A 24,172-nucleotide genomic window follows, 5' to 3' on the forward strand; every position below is an offset into this window, starting at 1 on the left:
TAAAGATCATTGACACTAATTTTTCCCAAGTATAGTTTATTTTTATTAACTACACCAGTAAAGTACATCAATTAATTAATCATATGTTCATGAATGTTAAACATTTGGTAATGTTGACAAATAATCTTCAGAGAAAACCCGCTACATTTTTCCATTAGCACCAAGGGATCTTTATACATTTATGTGTATGCACTCTACCACAGACAAGACAGCACATACTACTCCCTTTGATAAATCAACAATAAAACATTTTATTGTACTGTGTGAGCCAAATGTTTTTTTTTTTTAAAGGACTTCAAAATTCACTGGGGCGAAACGTAGCCCAGTGGTAAAGCGCTTGCTCGATGCGCGGTCGGTCTGGTATCGATCCCCGTCGGTGGGCCCATTGGGCTATTTCACGTTCCAAGATTGGTATATCAAAGGCCGTGGTATGTACTACCCAAGTCTGTGGGATGGTGCATATAAAAGATTCCTTGCTGCTAATCGAAAAGAGTAGCCCATGGAGTGGCGACAGCGGGTTTCCTCTCTCAATATCTGTGTGGTCCTTAACCATATTTCTGATGCAACATAACCGTAAATAAAATGTGTTGAGTGCGTCGTTAAATAAAACATTTCCTTCCTTCCTTAATAGAACTCTGATATGAGTACGACATAGCGTGGATGAAAAAAACGTTGCTTCATCTTCAACCCCTGTAGGCTACTTAAAAAAATGTCTACAGCAAAATAACATGACCTGGAAAAAATTGCTGTAGACAAATAGAAACTCCATGGCATTGCTGATTACTTCTAAGGTCGACGACAGTCACTTTTCGCACCCTTGCTTTGGCTTTATACATAATAAATATTGCATATCTTACCGTAATTTTACTTGAAATCCATATTTCATAAAAGGTTCAATGTTTTAATCACAAGATTCTCTTCAAATACATTCAGGTGCATTAGTAATGTTCAAACAAAACATTTTCAATAGCAATTTTCCATTGGAATTTTTCCAGCATTCTTAAAACAGAAACGTCATGTACCCAATTTATCGTTATTGTAAGGAGATGCAAAGTGACATCATTGGAATACTGACGTCATTCAAATTCAAAATTAGCTATATTATTACAATGCTTCGCCACATTAAAATAAAAACTGGTCTACTAACCCTGACCCCTGTCAAATTTCTATAACAAGAAGACAAAGCTGTTGACAGGTCAGTATTTTTTTCTATTTTTTTTCATAATTCTGGACAAAATATGAAGTTGATGTTTTAAAAGATGAAAGAAATAAAAAGTACCTTTTATCAAATTACCATTGAATATGTGTTATTTATTGTGTACGGAGCCAAAACAAGGGTCCAAAACGTGACTTTCGTCAACCGTAGCCATGACATGATATAAACTGGTGATGGGGCTGGGAAGGGTGAGGTAGGGAATAAAATAAAGTTAAAGCGCTTTTTTTAACTGGAGTAGACTCTTTACTACTCTGCCCAGATTCTTTTTTTTTTTTTTACTTCCCTGCCCCTCTTGTTTTAGGCTATGTACAACCATATGTTTTTCACATACTTTCATACATACAATTTAAGAGATTCAGTTTTTGTTTCAATTTTTTTTAATTGATATATTATTAAAATAAGACTTTAATGAAAAAAGTAAAAATATTAAAAATCAAAACCAACTCTTTCTTTTTCGGCTCACTCTTATTGAAGCCCAGCGAGATAAAGTCAGCTGCCTTTCCAGTTCCCTCAATAACAACAACAGGTGTCTGTTGATGGACGGACTCACGGACGGTTTTTTTTTAAGGCTATTTACCATGGTTTTCACTCACACACCTTCGACAAGTTTTTATTTCAATTTTTTTAATTGAGAACAATGGGAACATGAACACCTGATAAAAAATAAAACACTGACAATATGTTGACAACAACTAGCAATTTAGTACTCGATAAAAAAAATCTCTTTATGAAAGAGTTTACAGAATGTCATTTATTTATAATAAAAGAAAATAATATTGTTTAAAAAAAAAAAAAAAAAAAAAAAAAAAAAAAAAAAAAAAAAAAAAAAAAAAAAAAAAAAAAAAAAAACCTGATACTTATAAACAACATCTATACAGGCATTATAATATTTGAGACAGTTGTTTAGATATAATTATCAGGAAGTTACCAAATGCCAAGAGAGTTATTTCATTTTTTTTTACAAAAATCTAATTTAAAACCTCCCAAAATTATCAAAATGTTTTTAATGAAGAACAAATTAATGCGAGGGTCACAGCACAGCACACAGCTTAAAACACATAACACTCTATTTGCAGTCAAAACTAATCAGACTTACTCTGGTTTTGAGCCACTCCTGTTACTCCTGTTGATATATAACTTTCCAGGGCAGTTCGGAACTCGATCTCCCCTCCATATATGTTCTCTGTGCCATTGTCCACGAGTATGAAGTGAGTGTGGTTGTGATCTAGTGGAGCTTCTCGTGTGTCAGCCTGGACATCTTTAATGGCGTAGGTTGCTGGAAACAGGCCCTTGTCCTGAAACATAAGACCACTTTTCAAAAATATGAGATCAGCATACAGGGTTCGAAACTCATAAAAAAATATTGTGGTCCAAAAAATAATAATGCATATTGGCAAATTATAGTAAGCTAACCACGAGCAAGATTTTAATGTGGAATATAGATATTAATAGTGGCTCAAATGTTATAGCTCTAAAGAAGATAATATTATTTGGACGATTAACGCCATTATTTTTTAATAATTAAGTCGCCCAAAGAGGACATTGGTTGCATTTGGCGACCTAGCTGGCCACAGGCCGTTTCAAGCCATGATATACAATCTTTACTGCTCCCACTTAAGAGTGTAAAGATATGACGATACGGTATTGTATATGAGGTCAACACTACAATACAGTAATTTATGGCAGATGTGTCACAATACATACATGTACCTGTTTTAATTTTTAATAATTTTTATAAAAAAGATGATGTGAAAATGTATGAACTTACATGTATATACATGCCCAATTTGTACTACTGAGTTTCTTTACATGTACTTCAAGCAAGAGACTAAGTTTTAGACAGAAATACCATACAAGTGGCAAGAGGATCTAGTACATGTCACATGAAAAGATGGTTTTTACTTATGTTTTATTTAACGACGCACTCAACACATTTTATTTACAGTTAAATGGCGTCGGACATATGGTTAAGGACCACACAGATATTGAGGGAGGAAACCTGCTGTCACCACTTCATAGGCTACTCTTTTCGATTAGCAGCAAGGGATCTTTTATATGCACCATCCCATAGACAGGATAGCACATACCACAGCCTTTGATATACCAGTCGTGGTGCAAACCGACCGTGCATCAAGCGAGCGCTTTTACCACTTGTGAATGGAATACATACTTTACATAGATGATTCATCAGGAGTGTTTTTAATATGTAGAATATCAACCGAGTTCATGTTAATCGGTATTTGTCGAGGCTCTGCCAAGACAAATGCTGATTAACTAAAAGATATTGATACTTTATCAGGGTTTCTGCCAGAGGGTAAAGCGGGTATGGCGCCATACCCAAATTTTATTTTTTTAAAGTTAACTTTTTCACAAAATTAATTACTTTTATCATTACTGTATGATTTTCTTAACCCTAACTCTAAACTTAACCCATTTTCATTCAGGGGATGCCCCTCATACTCCCTGTTGACTGTGGTTGCATTCAATTCCATAGCGCCATACCCAAAAATTTCTTTCTGGCAGAAACACAGTTTATATATTAAAAAACACGAGTAGTGAATTCTATTTATCATATAACACTTTTAAAATAAAATTTTAATTTGATATATAGTAAATCAAAGTTCTGAAGTTGCATTGTGATTAGCACAAATGTACTTTGACGTCACACACTTCAACTAAATCTCATCAAAACATTACGCTCATGTATACAAGTTTTGTTGGTTGTAAACAAATGACCCATTGACAGCAAAACATCATTAACCAAATTAATAATGGTAAATATCAAATGGGTCTATGACATGGATATTATGGGTATGTTATAGGATAAATTTACTTATCACATATCGTATCATGACTCAAATATTACCATACATATTTTATCGACACCAGCTGTAACATCAAACCTCTACTCCCATCAATTAATTTCCAAAGGTACCGAAAGTCATAATATTATACAGCTCATACTGGCAGCAAAAGAAGATGCAAATGGTCACTGAGGTTACCATATGTCAAGAAACTTGAGAACGATACTTTTCTCTACAACATTTTTAAGGAAACAATATTTGCTTTATGATGTCATTTTGTTTTCACCCGGTGTACATTAAAATTATGCCTACATTCTCAAAACTATGTAAGCATAACATATATAATAAATAATTTATGGAACGCATCCAAATATGCATTACAAACTCACGCCTTTTCCAACTAATGCGGATCTGTTGGATATGATTCCCCACGTGGCTATCCCAAGAGCCACCAGCTTCTGGTCTTGAACGTCATGGGCCATCGTGTATTCATGTATCGCTTCTCCAACAATCTGCATAATTCCTGTCCCTGTACCACCGGTAATTATCCAAGCTCCTGGAACATTTACAAAACAACAAATTACCAGGCTAATTCTCATTAATAGACAGCAACTGGTAAATTTCATCAGCTGCTGTAACATTTAATAGATGTGCATGACTACATACACAGTAGTTATGGATTAAATCCTTTTATGTGGTGATACAAAACAACTGGCATATACATGAATTTATCTATAGGCATCTGAAACATACATGTAAAACACTGTTTTTCTCAAACTGACATCTCATAGAACACTGTATGAAAATCTGATAACAGGAAAAGTTAAAAGCAGGGGTAGGAATTGGTGAATTGTAAAAAAGAGGAAATCTAGAGGGGTCCCGGAAATTTTTGAAATCCCAGGTTAAAATCTGTGCCTTTTGACACATTTTGGAGGAAAGGACGATTAAAATGCAAAGAAACGCAATGTTCCATGAGAGGAAAACAGCTGATCCGAGGAGAATTCCCACCCCTGTAAAAGAGATTATATTTATTATATTAATGTAAAATGGCTACAACATAACTAGGTAAAGAATTACAATTCCCTGATGAAGGCAGTGTGATGCCACCGAATTGTAGGAATAAACTGTAATGGAATTCTATCAAAAATATTCTTCAGTTTACACCAACACTACAACATGTCTAACTTACCAGTGCTGGTAGCTGCATGACACAAGCCCTGTTTTAGCATGTCCTTTAGCCGTGGCTTCATCTCAAAATATTTGGCGCCACCCGTAACGGAGATGAGCAGTTTTGGAATCGGAAGATGCCAGGAGTTGGTAAGTATTTTCCAGACATCATCAAGGTCAGTGTCACTAGCTAGTCGCACATACTAAACCAAAACAGATTACAAGTGACCTTTAAAAGAGATGGCCCATCAGCAAATAACACACTAAGTTATAATAATACATTTTTAAGATTTGAAACCTATAATTCAGACTACCACAGTGGCCTCTCTTTCTTGGAAACTATACAATATGCTATACGGTTTAAAGTTTGTTTTGATTAAAGACACCACTATAGCACATTGGTTTATCAATTATTTTATTTATTTATTAAAATTTGGTACAGTAATTTTGACATCTTAGAAAGGAAATCCACTAAATGTTTCCATTTGTAGCAAGGGATCTTTTATATGCACCATCCGAGACAGGATAGCACATACCAAGGCCTTTGATATACCAGTCATGGTGCACTAGCTGGAATGAAAAATAGCCCAACGACAGAGATTAATCCCACATTGACTGTGCATCAGGCAAACCCTTTACCTCTGGGTTATATCAAAGATATATCAAAGTTATAAAACTGATCTATGGCCTATAATTCTCTTATTAAGTTATCTCAAGCCTCTGTTCCCTCGAGTTTTTTGGTTTTGTCCTTTCATAATGAAATTTGACTGTATTAATAACTATAAAACTTAAATACCGGAAAAGAAAAAATACTCTTTAAAAAAGAAACTTACTGGAGAGTTCCGTGTGCCATGACCGACACCTCTAAAGAAGATCTCCCCGAATGAATCACAGTTCATAGTCTTAGTGTGTGTTTTTGGTTTCCAATCGTCATGATCTGTATCAGGGTTGCATTCCAGGCTTTTATCCGTATGCCATTGAACCTCACGACCACACTTGCAGACGTTACTAAAGTACAGGAAATTACAATTTTATAATATATTTCACACCTTCAATACAGTTTGAATGGATGGGGGTAGGGTGGGGGAAGGGGCTTGTTGTAAAAAAAAAAAAAAAAAAAAAAAAATATATATATATCGAAGGCATATTAGCAAAGTGTTTCTGGTCAATATACACGTGTATACAAACAGTTGACATTGTATTATACACATAATATCATTTTCATCTGCAAATGTTTCGCAAATGATTAACAGTTTCCTTAATGCAGAAATAGATGGACAAAGAAATGACATGTCATCAGCACAACCAAAGTTATTTAGAAATACCCCACCAACATTTACATCCTATATATCATTATTATTTACTCATAATTCACTAGTGGGGTAAAGGTTATGAATAGGGTTGGGATGATTACTGGGTGAAATGCCAAATGCATTAAGAAAGATACAGTATGGTTTGGTGGAGCAGAATATAAATATCTCAAATATTACAGCATATCTAAACTACATGTAGCTAAATATTTTAAAGTTTGTTTAAATTGCAAGTTACCTTTAACTTGGGCAAGTTGGCTGTTAATAAATCAAATAAGTGAACATTATAAACTCTATAATTTAAATTATTACCTTGTTGATTTACCGTTTCTTGCATACTGTTTGCATTCTCTTTGAACAATTTTACTGCTAATGAATTTTGCGATTTCGCCCTGAAAAATAGATATAGCATGTTATACTAAAAATTATATATACATATGGGTATGTATACAATAGCAGAGTTTATAAGCTGCTGTTCACCAAATCTAAAAATGATATTTAAATTTGAATATGGTGAAGATAGTCATCACCAATTTGCCACAAGCAGACACACACACTACACTGCACATATTCCTGAATCCAGGTACATAAATGTATGCTACATGTACATTTGTATCTAATGAACCTGGAAGTAAAGTTATATGTACTTATTAATATATAATGTATATTGTGTATTTGTAAGCAATCTTAACAACTTAACATTCAATTGCATGATCAGACAGAACATAAGAGTTGGGTTTTATGTAACTAGCAAGGAGATTTAAATAAATTTAAAATTCCAAATTCTGTTACTAACTGAGCCAAAGTCCAAACCAGTGCTGTACATGTTGTATATGTAATGTATAAAGTCAAATTCCTCAGATAAAACCATGATAATACGATATATATTGCTTCAATAAATCAATAACTGAGCCACTTGTCTAACATCACAATTACAAAATTTGTACCAATGGTACACTATTAAAAATGATTAACATTGCAAACTCTTATTTTATCTGGCCTTCTCTTTGTCGGCAAATCTCTGGTTTCCATTTCTTTTTCTTCAACCTCCTCACTTCTGAGTCGTATATATCGTCCACTCCATGTTTGCTCCGTTTGTGTTCACTGTTAAAATTGATGCAAGTACTTCAATAGGGATTTAGTGAGTATGGTAGTTTATACATTTTTGGTTTGTGTGTCCATTTGTTGCACTATTTTGGTTGAGAAACAGTTGAAACATTGTCCCACAAGTTTTGAATACCAGCAATATGTAATGTAACAATTTTTTGAACATAGAAAGAACCACACTTTGTTTCTACGTCGTTCAGATTAACTTGCGCATACATAACCCAATGGCCGAATGGGAAAATTGTAAGGGATTCCTATAAAAACTATGTGTCAGAATTATCAACTGTTTGTCATCCAATAGCAGTGATTAATTAATCTGTGTCGTTAAAAAAACTTCTTCTTTTCATTACTGAAATTACGTTAATGTGGCTTTAACAATAGCAGGCTCAAGCACCTGTTATGCTAACGGTAACAGGATAAAGCCCCAATCAAAAACTACATTTGCTCATTAGCGGACATACTGACAGGCTTGCACTTGCTTAACTATTTTACCAGCAAAAGAAAAACAACCTCAAAATCACTGTTCATAAAAACAAGATGAATTAAAGACTGTACATTACCTAACTTTGTTTATTGGTTACTGACTACGCATGCAAAAAGTTAATATGATAATTTTATTCTATGTAAAACAGTAATCATAAGGCTTTGCTTCACCCGCAAAGACCCGGATGATCGGTAACACGTCCTAGTTACATAGAATAAAGTTATCATATTAACTTTTTGCATGCCTTGCATATTGTCTTTTATTTTCTGTAGCTAGGTTTAAAAAAATAATAATAATAAAAATAAAAATAATAAATTAGGTTGTCATATAACAGAAACGAACAACGGGAATCTGAATTAGTATAATCAATATTTATTACCGACTTTATTCCGTATAGCTTGTATATTGAGGGGATTTGACTAGAGGCAGGTTGGGAAGAATATAATTTTTGTTGATGCAACTTTCAGGTAATATTAATTATAAATTTTAACAAGTTTGACATGATAAATTAATTATTAATATTATAATAAATATGATGTGGGCTATAAAATATATAATTTGTATGTATAATAATAAAATTTGTATGCATGATTTAAGATAATTATTTTTATGATTTAAGACAGGGGCCTAATTATTTCATTTCCAAATATAATGTAATAACTAAACAAATGCAAAGTTGTTACTTTACAACTTTAAATTATAGTATTATTATTGTCATTCTTATTATATAGATGTAATGGCAACAGTGAAAATGTTCCACTGAATACATTCTTTTATTCTTAAAAACCCCCACCCCAGTTTCTTGAAATAATGAAATTATTTAGTTTTTACTGATTGTGAAATTATCTCATGATGTTGACTTTCCTTACTGGTTGAATGCACGCAAAACGAAAATAGCAAAATAATAAAATATAGCCAACCAGACCTTGTCATCTAAGGGGAGTTATATCTCTCTCTAGCTTCCAGTCACTCCTCTGAGATTATTTCAAGGAGAATAATATATAGCTCCCTTTGGCATGTGAATATTAATAATACTTTTAATTGCCCCCATAATCCAAGTTAGGGGAGCGAGCAATTATTTTCATGTCACGGTCTACAACCTACTAACACATAGTGTTACGTCATCAAACAAACATAGAAATGTTTTAATAATAGGGTTTAATATGGTATATTTATTAATAAAACACAAAAAATTACCTGAGTAAATAATGGTTAATATATATATTGGTGTTGTTTTACATCTAGTCAAAGTGGATATTGCAGATTTTTCTTGTCTTGTGCTGTATTGGAATTGTTATTGCAATTAAAATTTAAGTTATAGGTAGACATTTTTGTTGTTGATAATATACAACTGGAGAAAGGAGATGGAGGCAAATATCACGACTGTTAGTAAACTAATATATATCAATATGCCTTCTGCTAGACTACACACATTTATCCTAAGTTGTTTTAACCTGGGTTAAATTGACTCTTGTATAAATGCACGTATGTAGCATATTAAAGGAAACTGTTTGAATGATATGGTTAAGTGCTATATTATTCTCCATGTCAAACAGTGTTTTCAGAAAGGAAAACAAATATCAAATATGGCAGATGACCATTTTATTGCAGGTAGTTGCTGAAGCAGATTGTACACACACACACACACACGCACGCACGCACGCACACACACACGCACACACATTTTTTTAAAGAAATAATGTCATTTTACAAGACAAGACAAGACAAGACAAGACAAATTTTTATTCAGTATAAAGGCCATAGGCCCATGATACAGTCAGAAACTGTTATACATTTGCGCATGTGTAGTGTTTGCACATTTTACTATATGTATATATTTAAATATTTAAGTATTTCTAAGTTTTTTCACATAAAAGGAAATTATTTCTTTAAAATTGTTTTAAATACATAGTGATACACATGTACATACTGTACATTGTTTGACATTCTGCCTGATTGCAATTCAGACAATCAGTCAAATGGGTTTCATGCTTTGCTTACATCTGTTCATTGTAGGGATTAGTGGTTGTGTTATTCTTACATCAAAGACCAATTAGATGGTAGGGATTAGTGGTAGTGTTAACCTTACATCAAAGACCAATGATTTTAATACCGACAGTCTATAACTTACCTATTCAGATTTCAAGGAAATGTTTAATTCTTACAAAACACATCTCATTAGTGTTGAGCACTGGCTTCATTGGTCAATGTTGATAGGTGGTATAAAATACGGTAGCTGTATGTGTCCACCATGGAGGTTCCTGTAGAAGATCGCTTTAAGAGAGAACTGTTTAAGTATGAAGTGTGCAAGAGAATGTACATTCCAAAGGAAGAGTACTTCTTGATTATGGACCAGCTAAAGAAGATCTCTGTTGACCCCAGGAAGAAACCCACCACGAGTACTACCTTATGTCCAAGTTTGAAATCCTTCAGTGTGGCACGACAACTGGTTCCAGGACCTGACGGATGTACTGGTCACCTGTCAAATTGCCCTGAACGGTGACCAGGTCCAGCTTGCAGTCATGGGAGATGCACCCCCAAATCATTACCGAGCCTCCGTATGAGACAGTTGGTTGGATGTTCTTGGGTGCATAAGCCATATTTTTCCACCTCCAAACCCTCATTCGCCCATCCGTGACGTGGAGCAGGAACCGGCTTTCATCGGACCAATGAATCCTTCTCCATGTTCTCAGATTCCACGCTCGCCGTGCTAGACACCATGCCAAACGTAAGCGTTTGTGTCGTTCTGACAGTAAGGGACGCTTGATGACTCGTCTGGACGCCAATCCCAACAGTTAGAGGCGGTTCCTCACCGTTCTTGTAGAGAGCTGGCGATTGGGCAGCCACTCACGTTTCAGCGCCGTGCTTGTTGCAAACGGTAGACGCCGTACCAGCCGCCCCAGTGCTACGTCTTCACGGTTTGATGTCACACGAGGTCTACCTGACCGTGGCAAATCCTTCACAGAGTTGGTTACGGCATGTGTCCTGACGAGTCTGCTAATTACTGTGTAGTGGTACCCCAGCTGACGGCCGATGGCTTTGAACGTCATTCCTGCGTTACGCATGCCGATTATTTGTGATCTTTGATCCACTGATATTCTCCTTCGATTCATCTTCACTGATAATGATCGAACAGTGCAAGACGGCCACGTTAAATACCCAATTTGGGCATGCACCCATACTGCACTTTGGAAAAGTCATGGGTGGCATGTTGAACGTGCACGCGACGATGAGATGTGACACCATTGTCATGCTTGCACGATCTCATCCTTTCTATGGAACGCCATGCCTGTCAGAATCGTCATTGCAATTTCAGTTGCAATGCATGCCAATATTATATAAGTAATCATATCTGGGGGTGCTTAACATTTTTCTTTGTGTATATTATACATTATGTCTATTATACATGGGCGTACATAGGGGGGTTCGATGTGTTCGACCGAACCACCACCCCCCCCCCCCCCCCTGAAATCGCTTTTTTATAATTTAATATATCTGGCATCGATATCTAACATTATTATATTTACTCAACATAGAAATATATGCCCAATATCTCTGCAATTTATTTTGGAACCCCCCTTTTCAAAACTCAACATAGAAATATATGCCCAATATCTTTGCAATCTATTTTGGAACCCCCCTTTTCAAAATCCTATGTACGCCCATGTTATACGTCCGTAGGAACAATATCTGGAGTGAGGGAGGGGGAAAAATATCTAGTAGTATGGACAGTCTTGGAGGGGGGGGGAGAGAGAGAAGCCATATTTATATAGAGAGAGAGATATTAGAAGAAAACAACCTATAGTTTCGTTCTGCATGCCTGCTACAGAGATACGTATCCAAAAGCATACCGCCCTGTGTAGCGTCGGCTCTACACAGCACGGTTCTGCTATAAGACAAGACAAGACAAGAATTTTATTCTCATAAACTGCACCAAGTGCAGTATGCAGAAAATATAAACAAAATAAGTTACAAAGTGTTTTCTGTAGTGGTAATGGACATAATATTTAAGTATTATTAACCCGGAAGACTTACCCTCTCAATTACATTTTGCAAATATTTACATAGTTTACACAAAAGTGATTTTTTATTTGTAGAAAATAACTGGTAAAAGGTAATTGCACTTGCTCTATTGGTATAGTAACTAGGTATATACACATTTCGATCAGTAGATAAAGACGTACATTTAAAAATACAGTGAAACTCATCACCAACATCAGTGTTGCACAAGTGACATATTCTGTTTTCTCTCTCAATATTAAACCATCTACCGGTTTCAATAGGAAGTCTGACATTACCAGTTCTAAATTTACAAAGATGTCTATCATTTTTTGTTGAGAGTTTCAACAAATAATATTCTAATTTAAATTCATGCTTGAACATTCTGTAGTTAATACCTTTTGATGGGTCAGATTTATCACTATTCCATTTTTGTAAGTACTGGTCACATAGTATTCGTTTAACTGCATGTTTTAACCACAAAACATCCACCTGTGTACATGAATATATATTACATAAACCACATTCATCTAATATACGTTTTATAAAGGATAACCAAGTACATGGTATAGCATTAACGTTATGGTTATATGATGCCAACATGTATAATATACCAGACAATTTAGATTTTCTAGTATTAACAACATTTGTCCAGTATGTAATCATTCTAACTTTAACACTAATAGACAGTGGGTATCTACCTAATTCACCATAAATCATAAAGCTTGGAGTCGACTTATTAACACATAATATATATTTGCAGAACTTGAGGTGTAATCGTTCAATGATATCTAAATTACTGAAGCCCCATATTTCACATCCATATAATAATATAGGTTTTACAATCCTGTCGAACAGGTCTAATTGACAATCGATTGATAAATTCAACTGTTTGCATTTTTGTAACACAGCAAACATAGACTTTGAGGCTCGATTGATCAGATCATTCTTAGCATTTGTGAATGACCCAGATTTACTCAACACAAGCCCACGGTATTTAACTTCAGTTACTATTTCTAAGTTTTTATTATTATATGTGAATTGATTCTTTTTTGTTTTTGAGTTGCTTCTTGAAAAAATCTAAATTTTAGGCCATGTGACGTGCATTCTCGGAACCAGCGTGACGTCACACGGCCTAGTTACCGACCATCCGGGTCATTGGGGGTGAAGCAAAGCCTTAGTGATTACTCTTTTACATAGAATAAAGTTATCATATTAACTTTTTGCATGCCTTGCATATTGTCTTTTATTTTCTGTAGCTAACACATAGTTGCAGCATGTCTTATGAGTATTATAGCAGCTTGGGTTGTCATTTAAGAGAAACGAACAACGGGAATCTGAATTAGTATAAACTATATTTATTACCGACGTGTTTCCGTATAGTTTGTATGTCGAGGGGACTTGATTAGAAGCAGGTTGGGCAGAATATAATTTTTGTTGATGCAGTTTTCAGGTAATATTAATTATAAATTTTAACAAGTTTGAAATGATAAGATAATTATTAATATTATAATAATTATGATGTGGGCTACAAAATATATAATTTGTATAATAATAAAATTTGTATGCATGATTTAAGATAATTATCTTTATGATTTACTTTGTTACTTTACAACTTTAAATTGCAGTATTATTATTGTCATTCTTATTATATACATGTAAAGGCAACTGAAAACGTTCCACTGAATACATTCTTTTATTCTTAAAAAACCCCACCCAGTTTCTTGAAATAATGAAATGATTTTGTTTTTACAGATTGTGAAATTATCTCATCATGTTGGCCTTCCTTACCGGTTGAATGCAGGCTAAAAGAAACTAGCAATAATAAAATATAGCCAACCTCTGACCTTGTCATCTAAGGGGAGTTATATTTCTCTCCAGCTACCCGTCACTCCCCTGAGATTAGTTCAATGAGAATAATATATAGCTCCCTTTGGCATGTGCATATTAATAACATTTTAAATTGCCCCCCCCCCCCCCAAAAAAAAAAATCTAAGTTAGGGGAGCAATTAATAACTCCCCTCAGTTATTTTCATGCCACAGTCTACAACCTACTAACACATAGTGTTACCTCATCAAACAAACATACAAATGTTTTAATAGGGTTTATCATGGTATATTTATTAATAAAACACAAAACAATTACCTGAGTAAATAATGGTTAATATGTATATATATTGGTGATGTTTTATATCTAGGCAAAGTGGATATTGCAGATATGTTCTTGTTCAGTCTTGTGCTGTATTGGAATTGTTATTGCAATTTAGATTTAAGTAATACGCACAAAATTAAGTTTTGATAATATACAGCTGGAGAAAGGAGATAGAAGCAAATATCATGACTGTTAGTAAACTGTCCTATATCAATATGCCTTCTGCTAGACTACACATAGTTAACCTAAGTTGCTTTTAACATTGGTTAAATTAACTCCTGTATAGATACACTTATGTAGCATATTAAAAGAAAATGTATGAATGAGATGGTTAAATGCTATATTATTCTATATAGGATATGGCTGATGACCATTTCATTGCAGGTAATTGCTGAAGCAGATTGTACACACACACACACACACACACACACACACACACATACAGATATAACAAGTTTAAAGAAATAATTTCCTTTTACATGATCCATGTAAAAGCCAATTATTTCTTTAAAATTGTTTTAAATACATATATGATACGCATGACAGATGTGCATACTGTATACTTGTATTCTTTTATTATATATATATATATATATATATATATATATATATATATATATATATATATATATATATATATATATATATATATATATTCTGACACAAAGGATGACACACACACATTTACCCTCTGCACCCAAGTAAATACTAAATACATTAGTCCATTATTTTAGTTTCTGAGATACAAGTATACCTTTTTTGTTTAATACATTATACATTTGGGCTATTACACGTCCGTAGGAACAATATCTAGAGTCGGGGAGGGGAAAAAATCTTGGGAGGGAGGGGAGAAGGCATATTTATATATAGAGAAAGTAGAACAAAACCTATATTTTCGTGCCACAAACACATTTGCAATTTAAAAAAAATAAAATAAAGTTTAAACAAAAACTTATACAGACACACATTTGCAAACAAAACAAAAAAACACTTAAAAAACAAAGTTTAAACAAGAACCTATAATATTAATTATAATTATTATATATATATATATATATATATATATATATATATATATATATGTGTGTGTGTGTGTGTGTGTGTAATTTAACGGTATATACCTTTATTTTAAAATTTTAAAAAATTAATAATAATAAGATGTAATAGCCCAAGTATGGCAAAAATAAATACAAGTATAGAGAATGTCCAAGCAATTCTAAAGTTAGATTAAATGAAAAAAAAGACCACACAAATTTGATGATAAAAATAGTATACTCTTTATTCAAGAATTGGATGCGTCCGTTTCTTTTTTTCATGGAAGTCGATGGAATTGTGTATTTTATTTACAGTATAATTTGGAATTCTTATCATTGCACATGCTTTAACCATTTGGTTGCTATTAACGTCGGTTAATGTCGACAAGCAACAACATTAGACTTAACGTAGTCACATTCTGTGTGGGAAACCATGATCATGATGATGGCGTTCCATCAGGTTTGTCACGTTTTAGTGCATCTACCCAGAAGCGGCGTCTGGTCTCTTCTTTTCGAAATTTATAAAATTATATTTTTTTTAAACATCATTTTATGATCTATGCAGCCAACTGCACAAAATGTTTTAGGCATCTTGGCCGTTAACTGTTGTAAATGATCGATGAAAGTTGGCTCAATTCACTATCAAACCATAGGTAATTAAGGAAGGGCTTCACCGCGTCACGTGATAAACAATGGCGGCCAAGGGTCGAAGTACCCGTATGTTCGGTTCCGAGATGGTCATTGCAGTCAACGCTGCATGAAACGGCGCTACCCAGTACGCTCATTAGGTGGAATACTGGTTGTGTTTTGTCAGTTTATATCAGTCTTTTACTGTCACTATAGACCTACAGATATATCGATATTATCATACTTTTCAATGAGCTAACTTTAGACAATATAAACGTTTTCTACCACATATAGGCTAGACACACACCGATAGAAAGGAATAAGGGAACAAGTCGTTTTTGTAGACCAAATTTAATTCACCATTACTAAAAGAGGAGTGACATCTGTGTAAAATACTGTGTAGGCCTACGATTAATGTTGGGTGTATTGAATATGTGTAACAAGCCTGTTAAGCCTGTCCCTAACTTAACACTGGATGATTATTAGTTGTCACTCCTTTATGTAATCCCTTATTTCTTTCTATCATACAGGGCCCGTAGGAACCGGGGTGGGGTGGGGGGGGGGGGACACGTACCCCCACTTGTGAGCCTTATTTTATCACATTAATGTTTGCCATTGTAACCAAAATCTGATTTGTAAAAGTTTGTACTTGTTCCATCAGTGCCCCCCCCCCCCCCCCCCCCCGCCACTCCCAAAGTCGTTCCTACAGGCCTGTCATATATATATATATATATATATATATATATATATATATATATATATATATATATATACTCACGGAAAAAAGTTCCTGTGCACCAAATAAATTGGTTCCAGACTTACCACAAAGTTACCACAAAGTTCTGAAAATCGACACAGCATGGACATCAGCGACGACGAGCTGAAGGAACTAGCCACTCCAAACACACCTGTAGGACAGTGCGCCCTGACTGCTTTGGCAAATGTGTTACAGGTATTTATATATTACTAATTGTTATTCAACAAGAAAAGACTAAATGAAATATATATATATATATATATATATATATATATATATATATATATATATATATATATATACTCTTCAAAAAAAGAAACGCAAAAGGGTACAAATGGGTTATAACTCCGATTTTATGTTTCCTACCGGTTCATGCTTTGTGAATATAAGGTCATTGCATGTCCCAAACACATTCCCACGGTTACATTCGATAAAACGCAGCTACTGTACAATAAAGTTCCAAAATGTGAATATTCGCAAAAAAAACGCAGCCACGTGCAAACCATGTCACCACTGCACGTGCGTTGTCTGCACGTGCAACATGAACACCGACAGTATAAAAGTGCAGGGTGTTCGCTTGCCTGGCCTCTGTATCTGGCCGACAGTTGACAATCCAGGACATGCCACGTCTCAGTGAACCGCAGAGAAACAATGCCATCGGCCGACTCGACGCAGGCGAATCCAGAACGGCCGTTGCCAGGGCATTCTATGTGTCCCCAAGCACCATCTCCAGACTGTGGGACCGTTACCAGCAACATGGATCAACACGTGACCTCCCTAGATCCGGTCGACCACGGGTCACTACCCCCGGGAAGGACCGCTGCATCCGGGTACGCCACCTTCGGGAACGATTGACTACTGCCACCTCCACAGCCGCAGCAATACCAGGTTTGCGCAGGATATCCGACCAGACCGTACGGAACCGCCTACGTGAGGTAGGAATTCGTGCCAGCCGTCCAGTTCGAGGTGTCATCTTAACACCACAACACCGTCGACTCCGACTGCAGTGGTGCCAGATTCATCGACAATGGCCTCAACTGCGATGGAGACAGGTGTGGTTCAGTGACGAGTCCCGATTTCTGCTCCGACGTCATGATGGAAGATGTCGCGTGTATAGGCGTCGTGGTGAACGTTATGCGGCAAACTGCGTGCAGGAAGTGGACAGATTCGGCGGGGGTAGTGTCATGGTGTGGGCAGCCATCTCACACACTGTCAGAACTGACCTGGTCCACGTGCAGGGCAACCTGAATGCACAGGGCTACATTGACCAGATCCTCCGGCCACACATCGTTCCAGTTATGGCCAACGCCAACGCAGTGTTCCAACATGACAACGCCAGGCCTCACACAGCACGTCTCACAACGGCTTTCCTACAGAACAACAACATTAATGTCCTTCCTTGGCCATCGATATCACCGGATTTGAACCCAATTGAGCATCTATGGGACGAGTTGGACCGACGCCTCCGACAGCGACAACCACAGCCCCAGACCCTGCCCGAGCTGGCAGCAGCCTTGCAGGCCGAGTAGGCCACCATCCCCCGAGACGTCATCCGTACTCTGGTTGCTTCAATGGGCAGGCGGTGCCAGGCAGTTGTCAACACACGCGGAGGCCACACCCGGTATTGACTCCAGATGACCTTGACCTTGGTGGTGTGTCCTATCACTTACTCACAATGGACTAGAGTGAATTGTGAACAATCCTGCAACATTTGGTAATTATCGGACTCACCATTCAATAATTAAATCAATTCTCCAAATGTTACGACAATGTGGTTTTGCGTTTCTTCTTTTGAAGAGTATATATATATACAGATAGACAGATAGATAGATGGATAATAATAATAATAATAAAAAATAAATAATATTTATTGTAAATTAAATGCAGATTATTTTACATACTTAATAATGTGTAAAGCAAGGTTTGTTTCTTTTTTGGTTTGGTTTTTTTGTTTAAGTGTGTAAAGAAAGTGAGTGGTTTTTTTCAATTATTATTTCAGGTGGGACTGATGGTGGCTTACAAAACCAAAACCGGACAGGAACAACAGATATTTGAACCAAAAGGAATCAATACCGTTGACCTGTTCGTCGTTCTGTTCGACTTTTCAGGACACTACGATGCAGCGATACCTCTAGACGGAAAGACAACCAAAAGAACCAATCGATCTGAGAGGGCTTTCAACGCAGCAAAAAAAAGAGAAAACAACCAGAGCCAACCGATCGCATGAAGGTGAAGAAACGGAAGACTGGACAAACACCCTTTACAGACTTACCACGACAAACTCGACAAATTATGATTATGAAATGGATAGGAATTAGTGACAACATAGATGACATATTAGATGGACATAAAATTGAAGAGGAAGACTTGGAAATTAGACCCGACTGTATATCTTCATGCATTCTGGACACCAATGTTAAACTAAAAGAAATACAGCCACTGATGTCCACAGATGCATGGGTTTGTCTGAACCAGACAGTACAACAACAAAAAACGAAAACAGACCTGGACATGCCATGTCTGCAACATCAACATTACTGAAGGAGAAATCAGTATTTCGTGTGACCACTGTTTGCTGTGGATGCACCTGCTGTGTGCCGGCTTGAAACGGGTGCCTAGGAAGACTAATTGGTTCTGTTCTCAGTGTAATTAACTTGATGACAGGGCAAATATAGGAAGCATGCGTATGATTGCATGTAAGTGTGAAACATCACAACTCTCTGTTTCCTCGGGAAAGGAGCCATATTCGTAATATGGTTATCAAGAGCTGTGTGTGATCACTAACACTGTACCTCATAACGTATTGCTTTCTAATTTGTACATTCACACTGACTTAGTATTCAAGAGGTGTAAAGGTCATACGAAATACTGAACTGTTCGGCAGAAAATAGAAAAAAACCTGAGTATAGAAGTTAAATAATATTTGGTGTCACTGAAAGTTGCAATGTTAATGCTTGTTAATTACAGAATTTGATGTAATGAACTGAAATGAAATGTTATATGTCAAATAATTAAATAAACCGTTTTAATTTAATAGACATATTTTCGGCGATGAAGAACACCTTACATCCTTACACACATAAAACAAGAAGTTTTTTTCCCGATTGTTGACCGAAATCCATAGTTTCTGCGAAATACTGCTGTTTACTTTTTTATTTTTCAGTGTACATCCGACAAGATGTATCTGTTTCCCATCATGAAGACGTACTTGTGCCACCTGTGGAATCCTGAGAGTTGTCTTATATCTGTATAACTATGTCTCCGTTAATAGATTGAGAGTTATAAATAAAGACATACTGGTATATCTTCAATTTAAATGCTACGTGTGTATATATGTATATAGATATAAATATATAGGTATAAATATAGGTATAGGTATAGATATACAGGTATGTATTGTGTTTGAAGTACTGTTATGCTACTTGTGTATATATGTATATAGATATAAATATATAGATATAGGTATATGTATAGATATAACGATCTGTGTCACGGGGATCCTAAAATACCCGTAACTGAATAAAACACGATTATCCAAATATCTCTCCTAACTGTATATCTATTAGATCTCTCTGTATCGGGCAGGCTACTACCCGAGTGGCCCGGCTCTCGGAGTAATCAGAGATAAGATCTAATATAAATATATCTATGTAGCACGTTTAGTTCACTAGAAAACACAACAAAACACAGTACACTTTGGAATCTGTATTATCTCTAACGCTGACAAATGTACTTGCCGCAGTAGTTAATTAACAACAACAATATAATAACAACCCAGAGCTAATCACTTAATTAGTTAATCACTAGGTGTTTAGTTTACACAATATTCTAATCACTTCACCGTGATACAACACACACACGTGTGATAATTGAGAAACGCTGCCAGGGGAACTTAATTAATAAAGGAATTACAACTCTATTCCTAACTGGTTAATTTTTAATTAACCCTTAAATACTCATTCAGTAACCTTGTAATACAGAATTAACACTGGTACATATCACAATAAAGACAGTAAGCTACAGTTTACTTAGGTCCTCTAGGATGACCGGCTAAGCTTTATATTACCAAATACTCGTATAAAAATATTAGAACAGTGAAGCCTACCATTTATTTCGTCAGATTACCGGAGAAACTGTCTAAAGAATATTGGTATAATACAGTATTAAAATATTTAAAGTCACATCAATCACATCAAGGTTATACAACAGAGAAGAAATACATATTTACCAAGTCCGGTCTGAACTAATATATTTCGTTCAGTTGGACCACGTCCGTTCCACTGGATACTTCCAATGTTTTTCCCCGATATATCTAAAATCCTATCTATTTATTATAAAATCCCAGATTGGTCCGGAGACAGTACGCGACCGAATCTTATGATGTGTATATTTCCACAGCGACCAAGACGGTATATTTTCTTAGATGGCCAGACCGACCGTCGCCAGTTCGCTAGAAATACCATGGTCGCGCGGAGGTATTACGTAACCACTGTGCCCACCTGGTCTAAGTGCATATTTGGACGCAGGACTACCACCGTCGCGCGGGGGTATTACGTAACCACTCTCCACATGGCCTCCACACCTGGTCTGGGTGTGTATTAGGATGCACGGTCGCGCGGAGGTATTACGTAACCAAGCTGCACTAGCCCTCTAAAACAATTAACATCGCCACAGGCGAAAAGATAAGAGCATGTTCCGTCACAGTCTGTATTGTGTTTGAAGTACTGTTATGCTACTTGTGTATATATGTATATAGATATAAATATATAGGTATAAATATAGGTATAGATATACAGGTATGTATTGTGTTTGATGAAATGAATACTGAGGTGTAGCAACCGGGCCGGGAGTAAATATTGTTTAAACCATATCTTTAATTAACAACTGTGAGCTTTAATCTCTCAAGCTATACTTGTCCAGCATTCGATGAGAGAACACGTTTCCCAGTACTTTTTTTTTACCTTTTAAAAAGGTTTTTCTACTGGGGTTTTCGTGTCGGGCTGCAAGTTATTAACCTTGTAAATAATTTAAATGAATTCAATTAAGTACTAATATATAGGTATAAAGGTATCTGTTATGGATAAGAAAAGTATAACCATATAGCCATATAAAGATATAAAGGTATCTTTTATGGATAAGAAAAGTATAACAATATAGCCATATAACCATAATTAAAATGTGTTGAGTTACATTCAGGCCTATTCGGTATGTATTGTATTTGATGTATATTGTTTCTGTATAGAATTATGTACGTAAATAAATTTATATTGATTTCCATGCTTGTTCACTGTTTTCTTCATTTAATTAACGGGGGTGGGGGGGGGGGGGATGAATATGAACACCATGTACACTATGTGAGTACCAGAAGTGGGGTAGGTAACTGAATTCATTACAAAAAAGGACAGTTTTAACTGGAGGGTGGGGGCTGCTACTGGTCCATGTACGTTGCAGAACTCGCTCACTCTCTCTTCTCTCTTATATATCCAATACACCCAACATGGATTGTACACAGTATTTTACACAGATATCACTCCTCTATTAGTAATAGTGAATTAAATTTGATCTACAAAACCGACGTGTCTATATACGGTATGTCTATGTACGGTAGACAAACGTTTATATAGTCTAAAGTTAGCAATGTCTGTTAGCTCATTGAAATGTATGTATGATAATATTGATATATCTGTAGGTCTATAGTGAGGTCTATACTGATATAAACTGAAAGAACACAACCAGTAGCACACACAATGAACGTACTGGGTAGCGCCGTCCCGTGTAGCGCTGGCTGCAATGACCCGTACACGTCACATGACCGTCCTGTGCACAGGGCGGTAAGCTTTTGGATACGTATCGTGTGTTCGGTTCCGAGAATTGCATTCATTCAATATTTGATAGTATATTATATATTTTCCGCTTTTAATATAATGTTATTTAAGGTTATATATTTATTATAATAGAGGTAGGAAAATAAGGAACTTTTGCCCCAGTGTAAAATTGTTACTTGTATTGATAGACATCGTTGTCAATTTATTGAACGCGGTTTTGGTCGCGTGTTGCATAGGTAGAGTATACTCCACGACACAAGGAACGACACAGTTGATGATCGTCGAATGGATCGCAACATTTGGCGCAACGATGTCATGGGAAAAGAAAAATTAAAGGGTTTTTTATTTTTACATTTAGTATATATTTTTTTAAACAACACCACAAGAGCACGTTGATTTATTAATCACCGGTAGTGTACGTGTAACAATACATCGAACAATCGATATGTTGCGATAGTCAGTGCCTCGATAGCAATGCATCAATAGTTAATTCAACTATCGATAACTATTGCAATCGTTTGCTCAACTATCGATAGTTTCGATAGTATGCACAGTGAAAGCAACAACGTTTGGTCTTTATATTATAAAGTTATGAAATATTATTTCACTACCTCTTGACATTATTACAAATAAACACAGAGATATATACAAACATAAACATACGTACATACGCATACACACCCACACACTCAGACAGACGCACACACACATATACATACATACATAATAGTTTTGCGAAATATCTATTCTTATTACGTTTATCAAGCGATTTAAGAATCCACAATACTATTGCAATAGTACTGTCACTATTGCAATACTATCACAACAGTATTTTAACTATTACAATACTATAGCAATAGTAAAACTGGCCGCAATAGTCACCCCTAATCATCGGCTATTGGATGTCAGACATTTAATAATTCCAGCATATGCCTACATAGTCTTACAGGAAAGCCCCTACGTTTTTACATTACCAACATGGGGTTTCCCATAAACAGGACAGTCTTTGATATACCAGTCGTTGGTCACCGGTTATGCCTGGAAACACAACCGGAGAATGGGTCCACTGAGAGGGGTCGATTGTATGATCAAGGCAACAGTTTAAAGTTTGTTTTGTTTAACGACACCACTAGAGCACATTGATTTATTAATCATCGGCTATTGGATGTCAAACATTTGGTAATATTTACATATATAGTCTTTGAGAGGAAATTAACCCACTACATTTTTCCATTAATAGCAAGGGAGCTTTTATATGCACCATCCCACAGACAGGATAACACATACCACGGCATTCGATATACTAGTCGTGGTGCACTGGCCCACCGACGGGATCGATCCCACACCGACCGCGCATCAAGTGAACGCTTTACCACTGGACTACGTGCAGCCCTACGATCAAAGCATCTCAGGCAGACGCTCTAGATACCTCGATTGAGCTTGATCCAAGCAACACTGGCTGTCAGCTGGACTCCAAATCTAAAGCATTATCAACTATAGCTTGAACGCAGAAGAAGAGCTGATCCCGCCCTTTGGGAAAGAAAATAAATACCCTTTTAACGGCACACACGCGCACGCACGCGCGCACACGCACACACACACACACATACCAAAGAAACAACAATAAACATACCATATACATGTAGTTTGCTCTAACCATGTTTCATGCAGTGATGCAGTTTTTAAGAGA

The 24,172-nt window shown here is 35.9% G+C and overlaps 2 protein-coding genes across 2 annotated transcripts; both read right to left on the reverse strand.

Moving 5' to 3' along the window:
• Positions 1 to 2,298: 2,298 nt before the first annotated feature.
• Positions 2,299 to 7,323, reverse strand: LOC121379708 (transient receptor potential cation channel subfamily M member 8-like). The gene is made up of 6 exons (XM_041508359.1): positions 7,294 to 7,323; positions 6,810 to 6,889; positions 6,021 to 6,195; positions 5,210 to 5,390; positions 4,410 to 4,576; positions 2,299 to 2,511 (listed from the first exon to the last, which is right to left on the reverse strand). Exons 1-6 carry the CDS (start codon positions 7,321 to 7,323, stop codon positions 2,299 to 2,301), a joined length of 846 nt encoding a protein of 281 aa, XP_041364293.1.
• A 3,560-nt stretch (positions 7,324 to 10,883) lies between these two features.
• Positions 10,884 to 11,201, reverse strand: LOC121379709. Its single transcript, XM_041508360.1, has one exon. It carries the CDS (start codon positions 11,199 to 11,201, stop codon positions 10,884 to 10,886), a length of 318 nt encoding a protein of 105 aa, XP_041364294.1.
• Between the last annotated feature and the right edge of the window lie 12,971 nt (positions 11,202 to 24,172).

This window comes from Gigantopelta aegis, chromosome 8, assembly GCF_016097555.1.
Source record: "Gigantopelta aegis isolate Gae_Host chromosome 8, Gae_host_genome, whole genome shotgun sequence".
Taxonomy (NCBI): Eukaryota; Metazoa; Mollusca; class Gastropoda; order Neomphalida; family Peltospiridae; genus Gigantopelta; species Gigantopelta aegis.

Bases quoted from the DNA above. Each gene is read 5' to 3' on its own strand.
- LOC121379708 (XM_041508359.1), bottom strand. From the start codon at position 7,323: ATGTACAGCACTGGTTTGGACTTTGGCTCA. The intron at 6,196-6,809 runs GTAATAATTTAA...CCTGTACTTTAG, and splicing joins AGAAACGGTAAATCAACAAG to TAACGTCTGCAAGTGTGGTC. The intron at 4,577-5,209 runs GTAAGTTAGACA...TAAATGTTCCAG, and splicing joins TCATGCAGCTACCAGCACTG to GAGCTTGGATAATTACCGGT.
- LOC121379709 (XM_041508360.1), bottom strand. From the start codon at position 11,201: ATGAATCGAAGGAGAATATCAGTGGATCAAAGATCACAAATAATCGGC.